Source organism: Pygoscelis adeliae, unplaced genomic scaffold (assembly GCF_000699105.1).
Source record: "Pygoscelis adeliae isolate BGI_AS28 unplaced genomic scaffold, ASM69910v1 Scaffold126, whole genome shotgun sequence".
NCBI classification, from domain to species: Eukaryota; Metazoa; Chordata; class Aves; order Sphenisciformes; family Spheniscidae; genus Pygoscelis; species Pygoscelis adeliae.
The window spans coordinates 28483-56285 of record NW_008824896.1 but is presented as its reverse complement, the minus strand read 5'-3'; the positions used below and the strand labels follow the sequence as shown (position 1 = coordinate 56285).

Genomic DNA, 27803 nt, shown 5'->3' with positions numbered 1-27803 from the left:
CTGGACGTGGTTGCCTTCCTGTAACTTTCTTTAAAATGCCTGGATCTTTTCAAATTTGTGCTGAAGAATTAATGTAACAGATTTTTCTAATGGACTCGGTAACTGTGCTGTACTGGTAGATCTTAAATGCTGTTTAAGGCATTTCCTCACAATGTAACTAAATTGTCAGATCGATCTGGGAGGACAACTGCAATTATTTAGTCTTGCTTGTGTTTGAAAGCCATGTAAATGAAAATACTTATTAAAGAAGTCTGATTAAAGAACGGCTTATTATTAAATTTTTATTATTAGTCTGTGTTTTGTTGCATGTGATGTAGACTGTGTGGTTAGTTTTGGTCACTAATAGTTGCATGATACTTACATATCCTGAAAAACATGATGGTAACCTGGTGAAAGCACAAAAGCGTGTTTATTTTCTCCAGCAGTGCCAGTTAGCATAATAAAAACATCACCTCTTTTTGTAAGCTTTCTTTTCTTAGCACATAACAATATGCCTGGTATTTTACAAAACACGGATTGTGTTACTGTCTTCTACTAAAGACGTTAGTGTCAAGCAAAGGCAAAGCAACAGTTGAGATCACTGAAAATTAGGATATCGTAAATGGGTAAATTAATGTTGGCAAAGATTCAGAGAAGCTGTGGATTTTAGGGAGAGGTTTGAGAGAGAAGGAAAAGGAAGACTTCTATGTGCAAGAACTGGAAGATTGTGCTAAGTGCAGAGATGGTTGTGGAAGAAAGATGAAGCCATAGTTTAATGTGGAGTGTTGAGACAATCAAAGGAAATCAGAAGACAGGTGAGAATAGAAGAAAATCAGATTTTAAAAAAATTTTGTTTTTTTCACTTATCTGTGATACTCAAATGAGTGTTGTTAGAAAACATTTGAATTTGAAGTGACATTTATGCTTGTTGCGACTATAGCTATTTTCTTAGCTGCCATTGAAGTGAATGGAGAAATATGATGATGGGTTTTCATTTCTGAGGTAGCCTGATACAGCCCAGGGTGATGTCTTTGCGTGTATTGGTTATGGATGGGCCCAAAAGGAAACGGTAGTTGGGAATTGCTGTGGACTTCTGGCTAAGTCCCCACAGGCAGCTGCATTATGGTATAGCACAGTCTCACCATAGAGGCTTTAGGTATGGGATTAGGAAACCACCTAAATTTGGGAAATTACCTGGTTGCTGACTCCAGCAGGTGTAAAGAAGCTTTTTTATGGAGAGTCCTGGATTACAGACTGCAGTCTAAGGGTTTAGAAGCTTTTCTATAACAGAGATATTTTGTTTTCAAGGTAAAAGTATTTATAACGGCTTTATTTTCTAAGTTACAGGTGAGGATTCTGTTGTTTTTTCCTTTAGGATTACAAAGGTAATAGGGAAAAGCACTGTTTGATATTTACCAACCTAAAGGTACTATCTCATACCGAGGGTAACTGGAACCTGAAGATAATTGATTAACTGTTGTAGTTCCAGCTTTGACGTTTTGATACCACTTTTTCATACACACAGTGGTATTTCTCAGGTCTGATTGCAATGATTTCCATCTTTTTATAGAAATGCATTATCATAAACAATTATTTCTTTATCTACAGAGCTAGGTATGTCTAGGGAACAACTCAGTTGCCTAAACGTGGGCATTTGGTGTCATTTTAGCTGTCTTTGGATATGCAGATCAGCCACATGGAGCTTGCAGAGATGATGCAGCACTTAGAGCAGACTTGTATCCTTCTGCAGTAGCAGCTGCTTACCAGGCAAGATTATCTTTGGGCTTCTGAAATGGTGTTTGACACAAATGTTTAGGCACCTGAACTCGTCCCTAGTTGCTAGTGAATGTAAAAATGTAATTTAGTTGGAGATGGTAGCGAAGAAAGATATGGGTTTTATCTGAAAGTACAACATTCTCTGGTACTTCTTCTGTTTTTGTTCTTTTAAAGACCACTTAATGGTAAACTTTGAACATTTCTAAGTAATAGTTCTAATTTGTAATTAACACTGTTTTTATGGTAGATTGACATACATTTTAATACCTCTGAGCTTGCAAGAGAGAGACAGTCTAATTTTCTTTTCTTTTTTTTTTTTAACTCCAAGAGAAATACAGTAAGCGTATGTTCTGTGGTAAAAATGCACCTACAATTAAATAACTAGTCATTTCCTGTGAATGTTAAAGTTGAATTGTAAGCCTGAAGGACAGAAAACATGCCACGTTGCTCTTGTTAAACTGTCAAATTATTACTGCATACACGACTAGAGGATTTTCAGTTTCTTCTCAAAGCATTTTTAGAGGATGAGTCAGTAAAGCAGTTATCTAATGTATCCACGTTGACTGCACATAGAATTTTATATTCTGTTATGCTTAATTACACTGTTACTGGGCTAATACTTGAGGATTTTTCTCTCTTTTTTACAGGATTCTGCTCAAGAGAGTGTCATTACACGAGATATTCATCGTACGTTTCCAGCACATGATTATTTCAAAGATACAGAAGGAGACGGTCAGGAATCTCTATACAAAATCTGTAAGGTACAGTCAGTACTATGCATTTTAAAGTGTGTTCCATATTTTCCTATGACTGTATTTTGCCCTGCTAACCCCGTTCTGATCCAAGTCACTAATCAATAAGATTTTAAAGCTTTATTTAGATTGCATGTGGAGAGTGTAGTGTTTCTGCAGTACTGGATATCCTGGAGTACTTTTTATAACCTTGCGTTTTGTGTCTCCTACAACGCGTATGAGAAGAGCGAGGCTCAAGCTAGCTTTACTAATGGGTAGTTTGATATCAGAGGTCCGCTTCAGTAGAAGCGTGGTGTAGTAGAACTTTTTTTGCTCTGCTAGTAGAGAGGTTTGCAGAGGAAGAGAAACCCTCAGAGCAAGCTCTGCTATGAGGTTAAGCAACAATATCTCTAGAAAATTATCTAAAGAACAAGTTAGCTGACCTTTCCACAAGCAATGTGTATGTATAGCTTTTCACTCATAGCTCTCAGATCACCTCTGATCACCTCTGATCGAAGAAAGATCTAATTTTTTCCAACTTGCACATGGGGAAGTTGAGGTACTAAATGAACAGATTTTTCCAGCTTGTACAGACAGACTTTTGTTTCTCAGGAGAGATCCAGAAGGTAGAATATTGCAGCTAGATAGGGAGTTGTCTGGCTGTCAGTTGCAGATTTTATTGTGTTTCTGGTAGGCATTTTTTGGTTTACTTTTTTTTTTCTATGTGTAGAATAAATAATTGCAATAGACAAATCCATTTCCACTTCCCTTCCTTTTCCTTGTTACTCTGTTTCCAGCTCCAGTTGATTAATAGACAGAAATGACGGAGTTGTCATAACAAGCAGAAAAGAGTGTCCTGCCTTTGGGGTATAATGATACATATTCCTGTTCTCCAGATAAATTCTATGATGATACAGACTCCTATTCAAACAATAATTTGGACGACTGTTAAATATAGCTGCTTTGGTTACATATATTGAAGTTCATTGTCATGAGTAACCCTCGTTAAAAAAAAAAAAGTAAAAAATAAAGGAGCAGAAAGAACTTTGAACCAATTATATTGATTTCTCACTAATCTTGGAGGGGTCTAGATGGCTATAAGAAAACTGTTCCTGTGCCAATCTTTGAAAAGAATAACTAGGACAATGCAGGTAATTGTGGGCTTGTCAGTTTGATGTCAGTTTGATATCAGTTAAGTGAAAAATGATGGAACAGCATTCAGCTTATCAAGAATTAAATGTGAGAAGTGTATTACAAGAAATGCCTATGAATTTACTGAAAATAGATCTTGACAAGCTAATACAAAAAAATAAAAATAGAGGTTTCATCGGTGAAGGTAATTTTATCAAAATTCTGTAGATTGTGTAGTTTGCCGTGCAAAAAATGTATAAATGCTGGACAAGTTAAAACACGAACAAGATAGACATTAAAGAATTAAAAACTGGCTAGTTAGCAGGCTACTAAACATCAGCACTGAATAAATGTATTTCAGACATCATGAAGATCACTTGTTCATTCGATGTACTCTGGTTTGTCACCTAAAAGAAAACAGAAAAATAATTTCTGATAAAGATATCTTGATGACACAGAGAAAAAGGGAATGGTAAATAATGAGGTGTTAATGAACGTATAGATAGATGAATCTTGTGTAGGAATAGAATGACTTAAGTAACTCAGTATTTTACAGCTGCTGCAGCTGCTTTTGATTACTGTGTCCAGAATTAAAGACGACTACTTCTACATTGGAAAGAATCTGTATAAGTTCCATGAGGATGATGAAAGGATTCGGGAACATACTTCAGAAAGAAAAACTCTTTTTCACAAATGAGTATCTCAGTCTATTTTGTTTAATAAACAGAAGATAAAGGAATGAATCTGTCTGAACTAGAAGCGACATAAAGGAATTATTTGTCTAGCAGGCAGCTTCACAGAGGCAGAGATCTCAGACCTTCCCGGGTTTTCTGTAGTAAAAGTGAAGAAGTCTACTTGTCTTCCAAAGCTGGGAGCCTTCCCTGCTTGCAGGGCCTCTTCTGCTCCTGCAGAGAAGGTTGCTGCAGATGTCGGTCCTCTTTTCTTGGAAGATCTAGATCAGAGGCCTGTCAGTGTATACATCAAGTTGAGGACTGCTTTTCCTGTGAAGCATTTTGTTTTTATCTACAGTTGGATGACCTCTGCCACTTTGCCACTTTCTCTTGATATGACCACATTCTGCATAGCATCTTTGCAGTCAGCCTTTAAGTTACTGCTCTAAACAGCTTTGCCTCATCAGCAGTCTTTGCTACTGTGCTATTTTTATGTGTTCTATATGATTTGTGAATATTTTCAACAGCATCAGCCCTAGCACGTCTTTCTGTAAGGTTCTGTGAGTGACCTCACCTTCATTCTGTGGGTGAGAACTGACTGTTTATTCCTACCTTTTGCTTTCTATCCTTTAATCAATTATTTGAGTGCATAAGAGGACCTTCTATGGCACCTTAGTTCACTAAAAAGCTTTTGGGAAGGGATCTTGTTGAAGGTTTTCTAAAAATCCTAGTAGACTCTATTGACTGCCTCATTCTTTTATGTGCTTACTGGTTCAAAGAAGGATTTGGGAAGCATTGCTTCCTGGTAGAACAACCATATCCAATCTTCAGCATTGAATTATTCATAAGTTTACTGATTTTATTCTTGACAGTTTCTACCTACTTGCCAGTATTGAGATCAGACGCAACTGCTATGTAGATTTCTAGGCAGCAACTTTTCCTTCATCCTTACACTGTTTTCTTAAATGGCTATGGCTCTGTTCTAGAGATGACCTGTCTATGGCTGGGTCTGACTGGACCTGGAGTTTATGATTGATGTGGTGAGTTTTAGAGAAATATTGTTAAAAGCTAATTAATTTGCTTATAAACTTGTCATTCTGTTGGGAAAAAAAATTAATAATCTGTGTTGAAAGTAATATTGTGGCTGGTTTGTATTACTAGAATAACTTTTAACAGAGGTGCTGTGCACTCGTGCCCTTCTTCTAATATGAAAGCAACATACTTGAAGAATGGGATTATTGAATAAGGCTAGAAAAGGTCTGTCCTCAAGTGGGAGGGTAAAAAGCTGAAGAGCATTTTCTTCATTCCCCACTGAAATGAGAGATGATCTGAACTGTCAGATAAAAAGGAAAGCCATTAAAAGCTCACTGCCTCATTTTAACGGGTCTGTCAGTTTTAGTTCTGTCTCTTAATCTCTTCTTCAGAACAGTAGGAAATCAGGAAAGATGGAAACTTTTTCAGTTGCAGAACATTTATGTGACAAAGTATCTAAAAATAAACTTTAAGGCTGACAGTGGTGATAAGGAATGAAAAGAGTTCCAGATTCTAGATTGGAGATTTCACTTGAGGACATTGCTCTCCACAAATCTAGCTTATTCAAACATCCTTGGGAAAATAGTTCTGTTTCTTGCACGCTTTCTGTTTAAATACTATGCGAATTCTAGCTCTATTTAAAGAGCTCGTTCTCTGCGTTACAATGCATAACAGAATAGTACTCTCAACCTACTTCTATGTGTGCGTATGTAGTTAACAGCTCGATGCTCCAGGGAATGAAAGCACTTGGCAGAAATAGTCCTCTCAACTGTTTGGAGTGTATGCAGTGCAGAATTTAATGAGATGTGTTTTCTCTAATTTTCTGATTAAAGTAACTCCTATTTGACAAACAACCACTGTGACTTTAATAGGAGAAAGGGAGCATGTTGCAGGGAAATCAGTCAGGTTAGCCAGGTGAGTGTTCGTACTGGGCAAACTGGAAAAATAGACACAACGCTTCCCTGTTTTTCTGAAAATGGTTGAATTACTTTCCAGAGATTCAAAGTTGGTGTTAGTGTTTTCCAGTCAACAAAGGCATTATGAAAGGATATGAATCATTTGTATCATGACATATTTTGTTACTAAATACTTATCTCCTTGGCTGATCAAATTTGTAGTTTTTTCCTAATCCAAGTCATACTTGCCTGAAGGTTTTATGCACAGGATCAGTGTGATAGCTGGTTTACTGTGAAACGAAACACTCCGTTTTAGTCATCGTTCCAATGTCTGTCTGCCTGTTGGTACCCACACTAGTAGAGGGAATAATAAATTGTTTCTCTAGCAAATCCAATACTGAATGGGCTCCAGTATGGGTTTTTTGGCTTTCTTTGCTGTATAATTGAAATGTGAAAATGTCTTTGAGTTGCCCTTCTGTGACCAGTAGCTTCTATACTGTGATAAGCTGCGAATGATGGATTACTCTTTGGCTCATCCTTCAGCATGGCAGAACTGCTGCTTAGTGCTGTCCTGTAAGCTAATTGTCTAACTTTAATCCTTTTTTTTACATTTTCATTTCCATTTCATTGCAGCATCTTTTTTTGGTTCATCACCTCTTCTCAGCATGCACGTATTCTTCCACATTTTTCAATCCTTAGTATCTCCTCAGATTTACAAATGGGAGGTTTCAGTATTTGTCCACTTTGGTTTAATTATTTGTCAGAGAGCAGATCTCGTTCTTTCCTATAGGAGTCTATTTGCCAATTTTAGAATAAACACAGGAGCATAAACAGAATCAGTTAAGAATTATTTTTCGTCTATTTTTAGTTGTTTATTTTCTTTGCTCCTGGGTTGAAGAGCAATTTTAGTAAATATTGTTGTCTTGTTTCATGCAAAGGATTTTTAATGTTATCTTGTCTTCTTCCATTTACATATTAATAAGGTTCCTTCTCTGTGCGTCTGCGCTCAGCAAGGAAGCAGTAGTACTGCTCTTGCGTATGGGGTTTCTGCTGAGACTGTACTAGTGAAAAGGTCAGGATTGTGAATCTTGAATGCTGGAAAGAGACTAAAGGCTTTAGTGAAGATTTCTTCGTTCTCTCAGCCCTTATAGCTCTGGAGGAGGCATATTATATAACGTACATGTACCTCTCCCTGATACTCAATAAATGAGTAACTAATTTCTGAAAATACAGTTCTCAGTTAACACAGAAATTCCTTGTATAATGTGATAAATCCTAAATGCTGCAGTCATAAGAATATTATTACTTTCAGACTGTTAGCCTTATAATACATTTAGGTATGGAGTTTTAAATTACACTATCACTAAAGTTATTCAGTGACCAAGCATGTCATAAAATATGTTGTTGCGTGAGAAGTCCGCATCAAAGTATGGATGTTTTCTTGAGACAGTCTGTTTTTCAGACACCGTGTAAGTCTTCTACCTCTACTAGAACAGACTTCAGCACAGAGCTATGTCTGTATCAAACTTTGAGTAGATTCCCTAGATCATTTCTATCATTTTGGTAGCGACACAAAGGTAAGTAATGAGAGCAAATCAGGCTTGTAATTCTCCCCAAAAAAACTTGCATTCAATTCCTGTTACATTTTCCTTTTTCCTGGGACACAGATGCTGCGTATCTCGTGTGGTTGTTAACAAGCATCGTGCCATTGTGCCTGTCGCTTTTTCAGAGAAGTGAGTGTTTCCTGTGCCAGAAAACATTATTACTGACAGGAGAGATACCGTTATTGCAGATGAGAGATGGAGATCTGTAGAGCCTCTGCTCATAGCTTTCCCTCTGCATTGCCATGCGGGGGGGAGGGGGGGTGAATGAAAGCTCTGGAAATGTAAGACCTTTGTATGAGGCAGGCACTAGAGAAATATTTTTAATGAGCTCTCTTTAGTTTCTAATGTAATTGTAATGTTTAGTTTCTAATGTCATTGAGTTACTATGGTAAAGGCAAGTTGGCGATGTGATTGTAAGCTGATATTTGCTAGTTAGTGTTTTGCATTTTATTGTTTTAAGTACATTTGAACCTTCAGCAAGTATAAGCAATCATTTTCATGCTTATGAGGATGCAAAATGATGAAAAACATTTCATTCTGGAATTTGAGATGTACTCTCTACTCTTCCTTTTTTAAAACTGCTGGAACTTATACACAGTGGTTGCAGAAATCCCAAATCTGAGGTTTTAAATTCAAATCAGCAACCTTTCCATTCGTCTTTTAAATGCTACCTACTTGGAATTTTTCTGTCTACAGGAGATTCCGATCTTGGGAGATTTTCCTCCATTAATTATTTTAGAGAAGAATTTCTGTCCATCTCTGGATTCTTCATTCACTTTCCCAACATGCAGGCAGTTCTCTATCATTGACTTTATTTGAGGAGACTTGCTTCCAAAGTATTAACTTTCTAATGATGTTGTACTAATAGCTGCATAGCAGTTCTTCTCTTCAGAAGACAGATAACTATTAAAAAGATGTTTTAATTCTGTGAGATCTTCATTTAGTTAAAATGAATGAAAGTAGGCTTCAAGTTAGAATCTTCATTAAGTCCCATTTATGAGACAGAACTGGAGTATTGTGATTGGAGTTTCCCCAAGAGCTTTAAGAAAATAATAACTTAAAAGACTGCAACATAGTTGCAGGTTGTCATGGGAAAAATCCCATTCTCTTGAAATTACAGAGTTACAATGATTGCAATGGCAATAGGGGATTTGGGATTTTGCTTTGTTTTTGTATTTCACGTGGAAAGACAAGGTTAATGCTCCTCAGTCCCTTAAAAGGGTAAATCTTAAATAATTAATCTTAGATCCTTTGTTAATAATATGAAATTATGGTGGTATCTGTAGGCAGTATCCTTATTTTTGAGGCTATTTTGGTTAAATACATCGTATTTCAGCAATATCAAGTCCCATAGGTTACTTAAAACTAAAAAAAGTATAATTGGAAATGTAATATGCATAAAGCTTCAAAACACTCTTTGCTTTGGGCAAATACAATGAAATCATGTAGATTTTAGAGTCTTCGTTAAAAAGTAAATCTTTAGTTGCCAGGGTTATGATGCTTTGACTTAACAGCAGAATCATTCTCAGTTTGATCTCATTCTCATGCAGAACTGAAGTTAGTATCTAAGTATCTGATAACAGCTGCTTGTGAAGATCAGATTTTGGGGAAGGACCTAGTGGAAATTAATTTCAAAAAGCAAGCAGATCAAACAGTTAATATTTTTTTTTTCACAGTTGTTGGTTGCTTCAGAGATTTGTTAATGGTGACATCCTTTTACTGGGGCCCTCTTATATATCCTATGTATATCTGTGTCCACTAATTAATTTGAAATATTTTTTTTTAAACAAAATTATCCAGTGCTTATTGATTTGTAGTTCTATGGATCAGCTCTTTTTACAAATGTTTCAAATTTGTCATCTATTCTTCTGATTTAATCAGCCAATTAATGGTTTACCAGTTTACACCACCCCCTCCCCCACCCCCCACCCCCACCCCCAGTTTTTGGGTGAATACTGTCTGTTCTTAATAAATTTTTAGTATTTTTATTCCTTTTAATTTATCATCTCTTCTGATACTCAATTGGAGACAGATCCTTCAACACATCCCCTGTTAGAAATGGTTCCAGCAGGATGACAACCCCTGTGATTCTTCTGTAATAAAACAGACACAAGGAAAGTTCATGTGGATTTTCTGCTATAGTTTAAATACAACTTTTCTACCTTGATCATGTATTTTCCAAGTAGAGGCTTTCCCTTCCTGCTCTGGATGTGTTTGAAATGGATTTATTACTCATTTTAATGTGTTTAGGAAGTTGATTATGAGAACATTTCTTGGTCTTCCTTCATATTTTTATATTTAACATGCAGAGTGAGGATTTTTTTGCACCCTCCCCGTTTTCCCTCTTTTGCCATAATTTTGAATTCTTTCACGATCTCAAAAGGAGTATCTTTTTATTTCTGATAACTTTCTTTACTTTTTAATCTATGTCAGTTTTGGAGGCAGTTTGTTTGTTCCAATGTGTTGGTTTCTCAATAGTTATTTTAAAACTTGTTTGGATTAATTTATTGCTGTTTTCAGGAAATGATTAGCTCTTGTGCTAATAATGCTTCTCACAACAGAGAACCCCCACACGTTGATAATTTGCTATTAATTTTTCAGCATGGATTTTTTTTTTTTTAGGTAAAGTAAGAGTGTTGTTACATAGCATGAAGAAATCCTAAATCAAATTTATTGTTTGTAATTCTGCATATCTGTTTCAAAGCAGAGCTGGCCTTTCAAAAGCAGAAATAATACATCTTTTAGGAATGCCACAGAAATAAAATATTAGGCATCCATAAACTGATAGATTTGGGGGAAAAATAGATAAAGACTCATGATGATAATGATTAACCAGTGGATGGTTCTAATTCGTCATTTGCAATATTAACTTAAGTGTTGAAAGTAATTTCTGTTAATTCAGTGCTTAGTAGCTAAAGAGTAATTTTTAAATTAACTTTTTCCAAGAGAGCATCCTTTTTGTCCAATTCAAAGTTTTGTATCTGCTATTGTACACTTCTGGAGTTATTTTTTATATTTTACTTTTGTGGCTAGAGCTATTACTTTAAACTAGTAAGCAGATTGTAGTGGTTCATTAAATATTTTTCAATAATTTATATGACTAGTCTTCTTGTATTTGTTTGACCACTGAAACTGAGCAATGGATTGGGATTATTTTCACTCACATTCTAACTAATCCCATTTAACATACTTCAAAAGAATGGTGAGCTGTATAGACAAATAGCAAAGAGCTGTAAGTCACAGTTAAGTTTTTCACAAAGCTACAAATGTATTAGGAAATGTATGGATGAATTGTTTATAAACAGTGACCTTTAAAGGAAGACTCAGGTTGTATTATTTACAGAAATCTTCTCTTCTGGAATCATTACAGAATTCCTTATAAATATTTCTTTCTTAGTTGTTGCCCATCAGAATGAAAAAGGAAAAGTGGTTTAAAGACTTTAAATATGTTTTGGCCTCCATTTCAACATTTCAGGCAGAAATTATTTGCAAGTATGTTAATACTGTTGGCTGGAAAGGAGTCACATCTCTTTTTGAGTCCCAGTTCTTCTTACCTTTTGAAGAGGCAGCTGAGCCGCCTTTGAAATATTGTACAGTAGACCCAGGTGCGTTCGATTCCCCAGTATACCTGACGTTATTTATTCGTAGTCTCTCTGTGCTTCCATTCAGTAAATTTGCAATCTTGATTTAATTCAAGACTTAAAAAAAGATGAGCACGGTGTTCCAGTTTGAAACATTCTCATCTGTAAATGGTCTTGGAGGCAGTGTGGGGGCAAAGTGGATTTTCTGATTCATGTGGCTTGTTCCTCCCCGTAGTTCTGACCTTGTGCTTTTGTTTTCCCTGGCTGTAACCTTAGTACCTTGCTTATTCTCTCAGGATGTCTCTCTCTCCGATGTCAATCCTGCTGCTGCTTATACTTTCTCAGGTTTCCTCAAATTCTTAACATTCTCTGATATCTCTTTAAAAACAGTATCTGTCTTCTTGTCTTGGAAAAGTAAGGGGGAAGGACAGGTTGGTTATTTTAGTTTTGTTTTTTTAAGAGTAAGAAAAAAGTAGTATGTCAGTCATACCATAGGAAAATGAGTCTTGTTCATTCTTCAGCATAACAAGAACATGGAAAAACTGTTTCTGATGAAATTTTCAGGCTAGAGTAGTTCTCAGTGGTTTTCTAACAACCAACCTCAGGTCCTATACTTTCATGATGTCAGAACTTGTTTTTCCAAAACCAAGTGAGCACTCTCCCCACAACACAAACTAACCTGGTTTTTGTATCATATTTGTTATACCGTTAAAGTTATATCATTACTGACCTCAGCAGAATTATCCTTGATTTAGGTGAAGGGAAATTGCATCCAACTCTTTGCATGCTGTTCGAAAAATAAAAATTTACAAATATGGCATCTATGGAAGATTGAGGATGACCTGTAGATGTTTTCTTAAGTGCCCTGAAAGCTTATGCAAGAATGGTTACAGTTTCACTTCCTTTATTATTTTAGCCTGCATAGTATTACATATTCTGAGTAGCTCTTTGATTATTACACATTTTGATAATGCCTGCGTGCATTTTACATATATGTTGACTTTTATTTTTTCTAGGCGTACTCTGTCTATGATGAAGACATTGGCTATTGCCAGGGACAGTCTTTCCTTGCAGCTGTGCTTCTACTTCATGTGAGTTAATTGCAAAATGAGAGCTTTGATATTTGAAACCAAAGCAGCTTTAAAATCAGTAGTGCTGTAACATGCTATTTGACAGATATTTACTGTTGTTTATTCGTCTGTATTCATTTTCCTCTTGTTGCTTTTTGGCAAATAGTGACTAATGGCTTCTATCTTTACGAATGTAGATTTCCTTTATCTAGGAGAAATCCATTAAATTGTCAAGTACTTCTGTGTCAAAACCTGAAACTGATTTGTTACATATTAATATTTTCTTTTAATTTAGTTGTCACGTAGGTGAACTGCCTTTGTGTTTATGGAATTTAACTTTGGGAGATACTCTCAGAGTAGCTAACCAGAGCAAGCAGTCTCATTAATTTTCAGTGAGACTTTTTCTCCTAGGGACAGTTTATAACCTCTTTGGAGTGAAAGCTGAATTTTAACCTTGATATTTTAGCCTGTAACCAAAAACTGTATAAACTTTGATCTGTTGCTTTCTATATATACATGTGTGTGTATTTATAGAGATAGATAGATAAATACATGATTTTTATATTTGCAAGATGCTTTAACTTTGATGTATCAGTGGAAAAGCAGCAGATTCAAGTAGTATGGATGTTGTAAAGAATATCTGAATAAACCACCCAAAACCCCAACAACAACTCTTACTCAGGCTCTTGCCTGCTTTTTCTGTCAGGCTTTAATTAATAAATTATTAATCATGGTTGAAATACATTTCAGATTGTGGTTTTGAGTCAGCTGTTGGTGGTAGATATGTTACACATGCACTTCCTATGGCATGTAGAACTCAAATTCAGATTAATTTAAGTTGTAATTCCTAGTGAGATCTATGACTCCTTGAAGACTTAAGGAGCATGATACACAGTGACAGTGTTTCAGAGAAGCTTTAGAGTCTGTAAGGATAAACCTGAAATTAGTCACATTATTGCAAGCCTGCATATACTGCAAATTAGCTTATCTAACAGTTATTTTGCAATTAACTTCTTACCCAAAGAAGGATTTTTAAGTTCCACTGGAAGAATAAGCTGTTTTCAATACCAGAGTTGTTTAGAAAAGAGTGGGCGTCACATTCTTAACATTTGACTAATACTTCAGCTCCTCTCACTTAGTTGAATGCTGTCATTACTATAGAGAATCACCTCTGTTTCTAGTGTTTCTGGAGTTAGAAGAAATTGCCCTGTACACAGGGAATACTAAATGGCAATTACACTCATTTTAATATGCCCTTTATAACATTTGCTTTCGTAATAGGCTATTAAACTGAAATAATCAGAGAAAGGGGGGAAGGGAGGCAGTCTCAATGAGCTCATGTAAGTTGGGAGCTTCCCAGGATGTCCTCAAACTCTTGTTTTTCTCAAATTCTCCAACCAGTCTGTATGCTGTGAATGCTTCTAAGACCCTCTCTTAACTCTTCTATCTTTGCATGGATTTCTAGACCCCTTCCTTTCCCTTTTTTTTCTGGGACAGGATATCCTTTCTCTTCAGTGTAGATATGTTTCAGGGATGGTTGGGTAGCCTGAACCTCCATCCTGGCTTTTTGTGATTTTGCTGCTTTGATGAAATTTCCATCAAAGGTGAGCAGGTAACTTCTAATCACAGGGGGACGATGTTGCCAACTCTAATTGTTTTACTGTAAGTCTCGCAGTATTTGACTTTTTTTTCTTATTGTCTACCTCTTGGAGTCATTGCTATGTGAAAAACTAAAATTTAATTTAAAAAAAGGGTAAATTTCTGGCTTTTGTGATTCCAAAGAAAAGATAATAAGGGGCAAATATCTAAATGCTAAAAATCAGAATGGAAGCACCAAAAAAATGTGTTTTGTTTAAAATAAATAAAAAATGAAAACTTGATTAATGATTTTGAATTCTTGGGGTTGGTAATATTGAAGAACCTCCATGCACTGAGAGCGAGGACTCGGTGGCCTCTGCCTGTAAACGACTTTGGCCTAGTACTCACCTCTGTTCCCTCTCCGTGTCTCGGGGGAGGAATGATTGTCAATGCACGTGTGTCTGATTGAGCATGCAAGGTAGGTGTGCTTGTGCATGAACATCTGTCATTTTATTAGAAATAATTGTTCCCTTACAAAAAAATTGAAATTTGCATTCATCTTATTATAGAGCAGATTCAAGGCTTTTGGTCAGGATAAAACTATTTCTTCCCTTTACTTTGTGCGCACATTTATCTGCTGTCAGTGGGGATCATTCAATTCAGATAAAATTGTGATAAAGAGCTTTGAGATTCCTAAGAGCTTGTCTTAGGTGAATCTAGCCTGGACAGGTAGCTAGCAGCTGATCTGGCAGTTCTTTGTGCTAACTAGTTACTTTCATATATGCTGTGTGAAAATGAAAGTGTCTGCCCATGGCCCTAGAGACAGGCCATAATCATAGGCTGAACCATGAAAGATGAAACCCTGGATGGTAAATATCAAGAGACTAAAATTCTCTTTGAAGAAAATACTGAGCTTTTATCTATTGCTGATATTTGGTAAGGGGTTGGCAAGAGGCTGAATGAGTGAATATACTAAAAGGTCAAGAGTTGTCATTCTTGATACTCAATAATTGTTTTCATTTGTTACAATCTGGTGCCTCCAAAAGAAAGGTTGTTTTTAAATGTGATTGAAAACCTAATTTAGGGTCTGCAGTGACTCTGCTTGTGCCTATCTTATTATTGTGTTACCTGAAGGCAGGGGGGAAATGGGGGAGATGTCTTTATCAGTAGAGGTTTCATAACACAGGGTTTCCCACAAATTTGACGTTCAGTGGGCTCAAGCCAACAAATGTAACTTTAGAGTGGCTCACACAGCTTGTCCTTTAGTACCACCTTCTAAAACTCTGTTGGATGAGAAATTTTGGTCAAAATGAAGTAGAGATTATGGAGATGGGGCTTCTGAAAAAGTCATGATGTTAGTAGATGGGATCAGCGCTCCTGAGCTCACAAGTAGGTTCTGAAGGCAAAATTTGTTATTTCCTTATTCATTGTGGGAAACCTGACTTCAGAGTTCGATGCGCTGGGGTTTGGATGAAAGTAGATAAGCATTATTCTCAATAAGGGTTGGTTATACCCTAGTTTTCCTGAATTTTTCCCTTTTAACCAAGTCCCTCTCAGTAGAAATCACTATAATGAGTTGTTTTTTTCTTTTCTTCCCTTCTTTGTTTTTTTTTTTTTTTTAAGTTGTTGTTCTGTAGCTGGGAGTTGTGTACTGGTTGTTTTCATATCTATTTGGCAGAAAGACTACTTAGGACAGCTGTGCTGCTGTAGGGATGTATACTTATAAGGATCCCACATTTTCTTCAAAGAAGGTCTTACAGAGCCAAATCAAGGTGCTCATCAAGGGGAATAGTCCCCTTGAGATTTTAGTTGCTTAATTCTACATTCAGAGTGCTTTGCTGAAAATTTTAATATATTCCTGGTTCTGAATTCATCATGCATAAGGTATTTAAGTGTGAGTATTTGTGTAAGGAATTTACAGCCTCAGCTCAGTTTTTAAAATTATGTTTGTGTATTTTTCCAAACAGATGCCGGAGGAGCAGGCATTCTGTGTATTTGTGAAAATAATGTATGACTATGGCTTGAGGGACCTCTACAGAAATAACTTTGAAGATCTCCATTGCAAATTTTTCCAGCTGGAGAAGTTAATGCAGGTGGGGCCAGGGTAACAAATTCTTCTACTTTCATAAATGGAAATGCTGGCATGAAGAAGAGATTAATGCTTTGCTTCCATAAGCTACTGGACAATAAAAACCCTCTCCTTTTAGAGGTGGGGTAGAACCAAAGTAGGGAAGTTTAATATCTGGATCCAAACATCGTGAGTCAGATTTATTTCTCATTTCTTTTTGTCTTTCATATACCAATCTTTCTGCTAATCTTTGTATCCAAGCGGAGTAGGTATCTGTTTTTTTATCTCTTTGTTTGCTTACTCTCTTTTCCCTATTTCGTGATGTTGCTTAGAGAGAATGTCTCTGTTCTGTTAAGGCCAGAATATCTTTTGGACTGCCACCATCAGTGTCCTACTTTCTATGAATTATGTTGATGGTTAAGAGGTCAGGCAAATCAGGACATCCTGATGCTTATGAAATATGAGTCAAGTGTAGGTCATTTGTTACTGTGTTTTCAATACATTGCTCTTTTTTCAGATGGAATTATTTCATAGTCAGAGTAGTTTAACTTAAATAAACGGCTGCAAGTTTTACACATTTTTGTTCTGACTAATAAGCAATTACTAACAGCCCATTAAGCTTTGACCTGCGCTTCTGTTAGCATAGTGAAAGCTAGCTGATGGAGTCAGTTACCATAGATGACCATATATACCTCTGTGAGATATATTAAAACCAAACAAAACAGACCACAGTTAATTTAATGATCTTTTTTTCCAGATGTCAAACTGCGCATATTTCCTACTTGATGAAGTAGAATTGTATGCTAAGTAATTTGATACTTAACTTCGGCATATGGTCTTCTCAATATTTACATATGTTAACAAAGATTTTTACTTTATTAACTGAATATGAATATATCATCAGTGTACAGTAGAATTATCAGTGCTTATTTTGTGTTGCTTATATATACTCCTAGTTAGAGAAATTGTCTGATGGAGTTGTGGGCTTTTTTGCTTTCAAGCTCCGCAAGGTGATCTTGTTCTGGTATCCATTGGTTTTTATAGCAGAAGCATTTATAGCAAGACACAGCAAAGGAATAACTTAAAAATATACACTATGCATGACATAGATTTCACAACCGCTCTGCCTTTTGACTGTTGGAGGTTTTGTAATTTCTCAGTATAATCTCAGTACATTATTTGATACTGTGATAGAATCCACAGCGGATATCTTACTAAAAACTGTAACCATGGGCACTGAAATTTATGAAGAAACATATTTCCATTGCTCAAAAGAAGCCAGGATTTCACTTTGTTGTGTTTTTCAGTGTTTAGCAACCTGGTACTTACTGGCAGTGTAGATGAAGAACTCAGAATAATGAGTAATACTGAAGCATTTATTTTTTCCTTTACTCTAGGAGCAGTTACCAGACTTGTATAGCCATTTCTCAGACCTCAATTTGGAAGCTCATATGTATGCATCCCAGTGGTTCCTCACTCTTTTTACTGCCAAGTTTCCACTCTGCATGGTCTTCCACATCATTGACTTACTACTTTGTGAGGTAAAAAAAACTTGAATCAGAAAGCCCTTCCTCCACTCCACGAATGTTTCTTCTTTTTTTGTTTTGGTTTTTTTTTGAGTCATTTACTGTTTAATTTCAAAATGTGTAACTAAATTATGTAGAAACCATGGTTATATTGAAGAGAGGATGTTCAGTGAAGCACTGGTTTGGTTTTAAAATTAGAATTGTGGATTGCCTCATTCTTTGCTAAGGGATCTAATTAAGAATATCTGATGCACACATCTGTTCTTCATTTAATTTGTTAAATAATTTATTCAAAGTTAGGAATTCTAATTTCTTGAAGATACCTGGTAGTAAAAGCCTAGCAGGCTTTTAGTGGGAAAGCTCTCCAGATTGTCTGATTCAGAGTGCCCAAGGACAGTAAGGGTATTGCATGTTGCTTTGATGGCCTGATATTAAACAAATAGAGAGAACTGCCAAACAGCACAATTGAATGAAGCTCTTTGTTTTGTTTTGTTTTTTTCCCTATCCCCCCTCACTATTCTAAGGAATGCATTACTCCCAGATACAAAATGGTATGGTTCTATGTTGTAGATATATCTGCACTTCCTTTAAAAAAAAGATAGAATAGATTGATAGCCTGGAATGTTTATTTTGGTAAAATACTAGTACTTCCTTTTGCCACCAGGAAGTCAGGGCATCTGTGGAATTAAACCTGTTTTTGAACCTGCCACTGATTTCCTCTCTGATTCAAATGGGTCACAAATATTAAAAAATATAAATAAATAAAATAATTGAGAATTTTAAATGCAAAGGCTTCATGAGTATGAAACCCTGTTGACTCTAGTTTATTCCGCTAATTTTTGTTGTGATGTATTTTACTTGCGAATTTTCAGGCTTGCTGCACATGCCTTGATAGCATTCAGTATTAAACAAATATTGTCCACCACTCATAACTCAATATTTTTTCCTTAATCGTATTGTTTCTTCTGTGCACATTGGTGCTAAGCTGTCAAAAAGAGGTAGGTTAATATGGCCAGATACCCAAGTGAGTGCGAAAGGTAGTAATGGTGAAGTGATTTCCATTTCCATATAAATACGAGCTCTATTTCTTTCGCAATGTTGTGATTATTTTAAGTAAGCAAATAGAAAAAGCAGAAAGGTTGTTAGTTTTTCTGCTCTTTGTCCTCTTCTTTGCAGAGATGGTCATGCAGTAGATGAGTATAATCCCTTGATCACTTTTGAATTGCTAGTGAGCTAATTTTCAGAATGAGCTTCTGGTGTGGACTTGATAATTCTTGGCCAGTTCAGTTTATTACTTCATTCTGATCTTCATGTACAACTGCTCTCAGAAATAACCATTTTAAGAGATTGTTTCTCAAGAAGTACAGAACATTATTTCATAATGGTGATTATTGTGATAGCATAGTTACATCCTGTCTGAAGCTCCTGCACCTTTTATTATATTAAGCTTGATGATAAAATATGCTGAAGAAGTCTTTTAGTCATGCTTAATATAGATTTAATATTTAGAATGAAAAAAGAAACAACTCTTAAAATGTTTGCATTCATATCACGTCTGGCAGCGTTTATCTCAGCGTGTCTGAAGGAATTACTCTGGGAAAGAAGGTGAAAGAATCCAAGGGGAAAGTGAGAGAGTGCAACGCTAGAGTCTGCTAGAGAAAGGGAAACTTGTTAGCATTTGTGGAGGGTAATCACATAAAGCTAAAGGAGCCTCTTTTACAACAGCTAAAAATAAACCAGAAATGGTAAGAAAATGGAGTTCAAGTGAGAAGATACATGCAGACATCTTGAGAAACAGTGGGGCAGTGTGTAGACAACATACTGAGGCAACAATGTAGACTGTCAAAAAATTGCTCCTGAGATCCGTGAGTCAACCAGTCTGAAGTGACAAGCACGTCTGAGAATTTGTGGGAGGAGCCTAGATTAAAATTATATTAAAATAAAAATCTAGTTGGCCCTCATCATAGAAGGAAAATAAAATCTGAAGGCACATGGCCATAGACAGAATAAGAAAGAAACCATTCCTTAATGAAGGACTGGAATCATATTGTGAAGCTGTCTGTCCAGCCAGCCTCCAGAAGGGGTAACGGAGCAGTCAAAAAATAATTTTTGTCTGCATTAAATTGTTCTTTACTTATCTCTGAACAAACAGCATGCCTGTAATTCCAGCAACTGGAAGGAGAAAAAACAGTTGAAGCTGCTAACAGTGGAACATATTCTTCTGCAAAAAAAAAATCCTAAAAAAATCAGAAAGCCTTTGAAGTGAACTGTCTTGTGTTTTTTAAAAACAAGCTTCCAGCCTTCTCATTAATTTGTCATATACAGATGAATTTTAAATAACCTTCGACTTCCTTCCTGACTGTGCTTTCTCCACATCCCTGTCCTCTCTGTCGTTCACAAAATGTTTACATCCTATGCAACTCTTTTATGAAAGAAAAATATTAGGGCAAGAAAAACAGTTAAAACCATTGCTGAATGGGTGCTGCCAAATAGTCATTCTAAGGGCGCTTCTCTGGTCCCCATGAAAATATTTGAATTATGGATGAACAGTTTGTGTCAACCAAGAGTTTTTGTATGGGGTTGTTTTTTTAGTTTTTGTCTGTGGCTGGAAGAGTGAAATTGGTCCTTATAGATACTCTTTAACTCTCAGTGCAGAGAGGAGAAAAACCTGTTGGAAATCCTGTAGTTTCGCAGCTAGCCAGGGAGGCATGTTTCCTTCCCTTGCATGCAGGGTGGAATGGTAGCACTCAAGCTGGGGCGTGGACCTCCTGGGCAGGAGCATATCCAGGGGTGTGGAAGCCTATGAAAAATTAGTTAAATTTATGGTGGGAATTAAGTTTTACTGAGAAATTTTTAAAATCCCATCAAAGTGTGTGCCATTACAGCTGAGGTCTTTTCATCATTCTCCCATTAAATATGACTTGATAGAAAGAACAATGTTATTTAAATTCATATGAATTTGGGACTTGCTGTGGCCTCTGTGTGATTGAGTTCTTTTATCCTGTTGTCTTCCTCTGACCTTTTTTATTTTTAAGCTGTCTTCAGGCTGTTGAGGATGTGATTCAATGCCCAAATTACCCAAATTTCCAGTCCTTAATATTGTCTCAATAACTGTAGGAGAGAATCTGTCACCCATCCTCATCTAGAAATGAAATGTTTTTGAATTCTTTGTCTTTCCTACGACAGAAGCTTGAAGAAAATTTTGGCCTTGCAGGCAGGTTCTCCACAGTGCCATGGCACACATTATAAGGCTTAATACTTTGACTGCCTATAATAAAAACACGAACCTCTTGATCCGGTTGAAAGTTTTCATGTGATTACAGCAAACTGTGTGTTTTTGAGCCTGGCTACATAGATAAATTTTAACATGTCAGCATCATCTGAAGATCTTTCTACAATGTTCCTTTTAGCTGCCCGTTTCAACGGCTTTGCTTGTCTCCTTTCCTTTTGCTATTTCTGTTTGCATTCAAGAACAACTTTGTTGATGAAATTCAGAGTTGTATTTGGACTTGTCAGTCTTATCTATCAATATGACATTATGTTATTGAACACTTTGTGAGCCTGCTCTGTTTTACTGTCTCTCTTTGTTCCATTTTAAATTATTTATTTAAAGTCATGCTCAGAAATAGCAGCTCATCTAGGTAAAGCACATGTCGCTTAGACCTGTCCCCAGTGCAACAACTGCACCCAGGTTATGCTATAGACTATCAAAGAGTTGAGATTTAAGTTCATTTTGCATTTTAAAGGTTACAATTTAAAATGAAAGTATGTGTTTTAAAAGCACTAAATAAGTGACCTTAAATAGGCATTTAGAAGAGAAAAAACCCAAACCAGTTGGCAGACAATTTATAAGCATTTTTTAAATTTTCATGATTTTTTTCTGCTTAAAAAAGAAAATACTTTAACCAGTTGTGATATATACAGTACTGCCAAAACTAAAGGAGGTTCAAAGTTCAAGCTGTCATTCCTTTATTAACCTAGAATTTTAAGACACTAGTCGTAACCTCTGTTTTAAGTTGATCTGGCTGTTTTCGTGTGCAGTTCTTGGGGATATAAAATACTTAAGGATTGTGCTTCTCTCCTTTTAGGGAGTATATAAAAAACCCTACTACACACTGCCTTTTCTGGGTAGGTACAGATATTTGTCTATTTTAGTGTCAGTAATTACATAGTGTTGTTACAAAAATTAATAGTTTGACTACTAAGCTGCCGTTCTGTGACCAAGACTGAATAGAAAGGGATGCAAATAGTTATCTATCAATTTTGAATATGAAATAATTTAATGTTTTCTAATATAGCTAATAACAGAGAAGTGAAACTACCTTTCACAGGACTACACAGCAGCACAGTGGAAGAAGTGGGAATTGAAAGCTAGATACCATCATTCCTTGGCCTTTATTTATCAACTATTGCACTCAGAACTTTGTATAAAATAACTTTTATAATCAGTTTTGAGAAACTATCTGTGATAATCAAGACTGATGGGTGTTTTTAAAAATCTTTTAAAATATGAGTGACTTGGTGCTGGTAAATGAGCACCTTGTGATAGTAAAAATGTGGCACCATGTTGTGTAGATGTGCTTCCTGGGAGCGCTGCTTCATAATGAAATAATGAAAATCTTAGAATTATAATAACTATTGGCGCTGAAGATTTGATTTGTCTTATGTGTGTCTTGCTGAAGAATGGATGTGCCAGGAAACACTACGCCGTATGGTATCACTCAGATAAGACCAGTCGTCTCTGTGTGTTAGTACTAACTGAGTAGTAGATACCATAATAGCCTGCTATTTTTTATCTGTCACTGTCAGATACTTCTGTGATGCCTTCAACAGAGTTGAGAAAGAACAGATTAACATTTTAATTTATTAAACTTCCTCAGGAATTGAGTCAGGAACAAGCCCGCTTCCTCTGTAAATCTGCACTCAGATGAAATGTGAATTAGGTAAAAGATTGTGTACGGTTGTTTATTTTATGTAGATCTATAGGGGAATAAAAATGGAACTTTTTGGAATTACCTGTTGTTGACACATTGTCTGCATTTGTTAACCCTTCCGGTTATGAATGTTTTAATGAATCTTACAAAACAGCAGACTGGGCTTGCTAGAAATAAAATCTCTTTTAGTAACAGTATATTAAAAGCTAGGCTTAAATTCTAAGTAGGTATAGATCTGTGCTGAAACTGCCTGCATTATTTCAGTACTATTTACAAAAGTAAAGTCAGTGTCATACACATGAGTTGGAAAAGGCTGGGGAGTGTGTGTGTTTGTTTTCTTTCTTACAGATATAGGCGATTAGACTTTGGCATTTAAACTGTGTCTTTCCTCCTGTCTATTGCTCTTTGCATTATGCCTGCTGGAGTGCTAAGTCTCCTTTCTGAAGTCTTTATCAGCCACTGCTGTTTCATGCAAAGAGACTGGAAAGGATTTCTTTACGAGACTGCTATGACTAGCTTTTAATTAATTTAAGAAGAAAGCAAATAGGATGTGTCTCAGACTCCAGATGGAAGACTAGAACTGGGGGGAATGGCTTTAAACTAAAGGGGCGTAGATTTAGACTAGATATAAGGAAGAAATTTTTTATGCTGGGGGTGGTGAAACGCTGGCCCAGGTTGCCCAGAGAGGTGGTGGATGCCCCATCCCTGGAAACATTCAAGGTCAGGTTGGAGGGGGCTCTGAGCAACCTGATCTAGTTGAAGATGTCCCTGCCCACGGCAGGGGGGTTGGACTAGGTGACCTTTAGAGGTCCCTTCCAACCCACCCTATTCTATCATTCTATGATTCTATAATTTGAACATACGCGTTCAATGGGTAGTGCTGGTTTGCTACATTGAAGCATCTGTTGACATGTCAGCCATTATAATCTTTTTTTTTGTTGCAAAAACTTGAGGTTTGCAACGGAGTTAGCTCAGGTTTTCTGGCCATGGATGTTTTGCTTGTATGTATTTAGATGAGTTATTTGCTAAAAGTAATTTTAGCATAATTTTTCTGATGACTACAGCTGTATTCCACTGTGGGTTTTTTTCAGTACTAGAACATAAATTAAAGTAAAAAGAAAGAAAAAAGGATGTAGTATTTGATTGTGTGTTTGATGCATGAGGAACTTTCTAAAGTTTTTGTATGCATGTGTTTAAAACATTCAGATTATAATGATAAAGAATTTTAAGTTATTTTCAAAGTGAAGGTCATAATAAGTCTTGGGTGTTTGGATATAAAATGTCAATGAACAGCAGAAATTACAGGGGTGTAATACAATGTTCTGTATTGCCACAGGGACAGGGGAACACAAAACATTCTATCCACTTTTAAAGCTACACAGAATTTATAATAATTCAAGCTTGGACTGAGGAGAAGAGTATTTTAATAGAGTACATCTAAGAGGTTCTTGGAGAGCCACAGCATTTAACATAACCCTTTACACTATGTTGTCCAGCTGTTCCTGTGAGCATCCATAATTTATGTATCTTCAATTCATAGCTGCAGCTTGTTTATCCCAAAAATAACAAGGCTGGTGATAAATACTCAGCATGAGCAAAGAAAAAACAGTCTCACAACAATCTGCAATTCAAGATAACTTATGTGAACAGAAGGTACCTTTTGTTGATAAATGTTGTTGGTCCTAAAATGTTGAGGCTCCTTCAGTTTCAGAAAATGTTTTAAGATACAGGTGAGAAGTTACCAAAGATGAAGGACCTAAGTGAATTACCTGGTTTGTGCCTTCGAGGGGAGAGACATCTAATGCCATGTCACAGTATGTCTCTGAATTACTTTTCCCATTGCAGTTGCAATATTTTAGCCACTTACTAGTTGATGTTCACTTGGTTGATTTTTCTAGGAATACAGTAAATTTCCATAATGCTTACTTAACACCAGTGCCATCTGCTGTATTTGAATAGCAGCATATTCTAAGCAGTCTTGGCAGTCCTCAAAAACGCTTCAGAAATAACTGAAGGAAAGTATCACAAATGGGAGAGTGATATTCTGTGAACAAATCCAGGAAGCTAAGCTAATTTGGGGACTGTTTTTAAAAAAGAGGGTAGCACAGCCTGCCTTTGCCAAAACACTTTCCATTACTTTGTGCTTGGAATCTGAGGCCATACTGAATTTTCTAAGTACGTGAAATCAAAATGTGAACTTTGCATTCGAGTGATTGTTGGAAAGAGAAAATGAATATCAAGGTGTAGAGAGGCAAGGGCCAGGACTGTGTTGTGTCTGAGAAAGGGAGATGATGAAGAATGAACACTGGGAAGGAGATCAGATGGAGTGCAGGGAAGCAGGACATTGATTCAACATGGGCATGCATTTTTCTTTGTATTACGTGACCACATGCAGAGGGGGAAGGAGATATGGCGCTCTGTCAAGAGATGTTCTGAACACTTCATCTTGTCTCCTTGCAAGAAAACTGGGGTCTAGAAGATTCCTGCTCCTCTGAGCATGTCTAACAGCCATTCCCTGTTTCCACATGAGAGCTGGAGGACCTGTCTTATCTACAGAGATATGAGGCCTCTTTTTCTGCCCTCATTGTATGTATGTGATAAGGCCTTTGATGCCTAGTGTGGATTCAGGCCCCCTCCTTTGTCCCCATAGTAATCAGGTTTGGAAAGAGGGAAAGGAATGTCTAAAAACCCAGTAATTTAAACCTCTGAAAACCAGAAAAGTAATGTTAGTGTACGGCTTGGTCAAGCAAACGGAGAAAGAATGTTGCCGGCCCATAACCAGCTGCCTGTGAATTAGAAACATGCCACTGCAGAAATACCCAATGTCAGGGAGCGATTTGATATGTGGAAATGACTAAAATTCTGTGGCTGTAATTTTTATTTTTGAGAACAGTCACAGAAGCTGGAGAGAAAAAAGTGCTAATCTCATAGCACACTCTACCTTCGTTCAGCAACATCTCAGCAGTAAATTAGGTATCACCCAAAACATGTAAATATTCACTAGCACTCCTAAATCCCATTCATTTCTGTTAAAAGCAACCAACCAAACAAAATTTCATGTGAAATCATACTAATACAGTTTCATGGTTGCCTGCTAGTATTTGTCATGTTGCCTTTTCATGCTGCAAAATACAGAAAAGTGGCACAATAAATACTGAATCCCATGGTGCCATTTTTACCATCTCCCTGGTACCTGCTTATCTAATAGTTCAGTCAACTGGTTCTAGTTGGGTTCGTGTATTATTCACAGCACCATAGTATCAGGGTGGAGATTTCTGTATTTTCTTTTCTTCTTTCTTGTGTTACAGCATTTCCTGTTGTGACTTACTGTAGTAGGCAATGTATATGGGGTCACTGGGGGAAGCCCAGTCTAAGAAGTCGACTATACCTCACACGTTAGCAGTAAGATCTCTATGCAATTTGTTTTTCTTTTTTTCTCTCTCTAATATAACTGTTTAGTAAGTAAGCTGTATCTGTTGCTTATACAAAGCTTACTATTTTATGTTGTGCCTTATTTGAATGAGTTAACCTTTCTTTTCCTTAGTTGTCTTGTCATTGAACTAGAATAAATGTGCAAGCTATATAAACTATATCTGAGTAAAAGATGTTAATTAACATGCATATCCCTGCAGAGCGTGCTCCAAGTCTGCATTACTTACAAAGAGAAATTTGAGCTTCAGACCATATATTTATGTTGTCAGCAAAATAAATACATTTGTGACATTCCTAAAGTTTATTGTGTGCTCTCAACATATTAGAGTTGCTAAACAAATGTTTTGCTGGAAGCAATCCAAAACATAAATAGCATTTTAATTCTCCTTTAGAGTTTGTAACCCCAATTACCCTCTATAGCTCCTTTGAGAGAGTGTGCAACTGAACACATAATTATGAAACACTTTCAAATTATGAAACAATGTCAAATTAACTTCAGTTGAATAGCTAACCTCTCTTTAAAAAAAGGAAAAATCAGTTATTAGAAAGCTTGAACAGATTAACTGGTTCTCCTGATGGCATGTCGTGTGAGTCTTTAACTTCTCAGATCTTAAGGAGGTGCTCAGTTGACTTTTCACATATATCTTCTTTACCTGGTGCTCAACTTTAGAGAGTATTGTCTCAATAGCTTCACTTTTTCCTCCTACATGTCCTGCATATCTAGAAGCAAAACCACAGATAAGTACACTAATATTAACTGAATTTTCCATATATTTTTGAAGAGATTAACTTTCTTTTATTTGTGAAAATGATGCAGAGGGCATTGCCCTATAACCAGAGGAAGGTCTATCAGGTGGTCTGGGTTGAAGAGGGAGAGATGCTAGTATTTAATATAGCCTACCTTCTCACAAGGCTTCTGTCATTAAAGAAGGGCTTTAGAACAGGAGATAAATTCCAAAGTTGTCCCCTATGCAAATGTTGTCCAGATACTACATGATTAAATTGTTTGGCCTAACTCTTCTGCAAGCTCCACGCTATGCTGTTGAGCTTTGCCAGTAGCAAGTGTTAGTTTGTTGCCCCCTTAACTCCCTTTTCTAGTCTCTGGGTGGATTTTCTGGGTCAAATGGATAGCTATGCCTCCTCCCTTCCAAAGGAAGCCACAAGCATCCTTTCTGTCAGAGGCATCTCATTGAGTGATCTTGAGATCTCAGGATCTGAGAATCTGAATCCTACAAAATCAGATCTTTACCATTCTCTATTTGTTCTTTGTTCCCAATCTTCTTTTCAGGCCTTTTTGAAAGTCATCTTGTTTCAAAGTGCAGAGGGACTCAAAGTGAGGATTCCTCAAAGAGGAATTCTATCTGCAGGAGGAATCTTGGCCTCAGAGAGAGTTAAGGGACTGTGAAAATCTCTCACTAGAAGAGAGTTAACATAATAAGATTTCCACTTATTTTAAGCCAGCCTTAATTTCAGTGCACATGTATCATTTCCAGTTGAAGTGTTTCATTTTTTACAGTCTTATGAGATATAGTTTCACTGTTTTGCCCATGAGAATGTGACCTACAATCTCTGTCGGAAATTACGGTCTTTTGACATATAATTCAAGTAAGCGGATGCTTCTATGAAGGGCAATCTTAAATATTAAATGGTTAAAGAGTTAAATGGTGACCTACTGGATGGTGAGTGTTCATCCCAGCACTATCATCCCAGTAAGTATGAAGGGCTGTTCTGCAAAACTATGCTCGCTCTTCTTGAGTAAGTGCTGTCCTATGGAGTCTTTGTAAAGCAGAGAAT

The 27803-nt window shown here is 36.5% G+C and overlaps 1 protein-coding gene across 1 annotated transcript in view; it reads left to right on the top strand.

The window, feature by feature from the left end:
• The window catches only part of LOC103917507 (rab GTPase-activating protein 1-like), a gene marked incomplete at its 3' end in the record, with an annotated part of 171848 nt that overhangs the window by 118811 nt on the left and 25234 nt on the right, over positions 1-27803 (top strand). Inside the window, exons 13-16 of the mRNA XM_009324650.1 lie at positions 2403-2516; positions 12418-12492; positions 16017-16142; positions 17515-17658. Of these exons, the coding sequence (XP_009322925.1) occupies positions 2403-2516; positions 12418-12492; positions 16017-16142; positions 17515-17658 (459 nt within the window). The remainder of the gene's footprint in view (positions 1-2402; positions 2517-12417; positions 12493-16016; positions 16143-17514; positions 17659-27803) is intronic.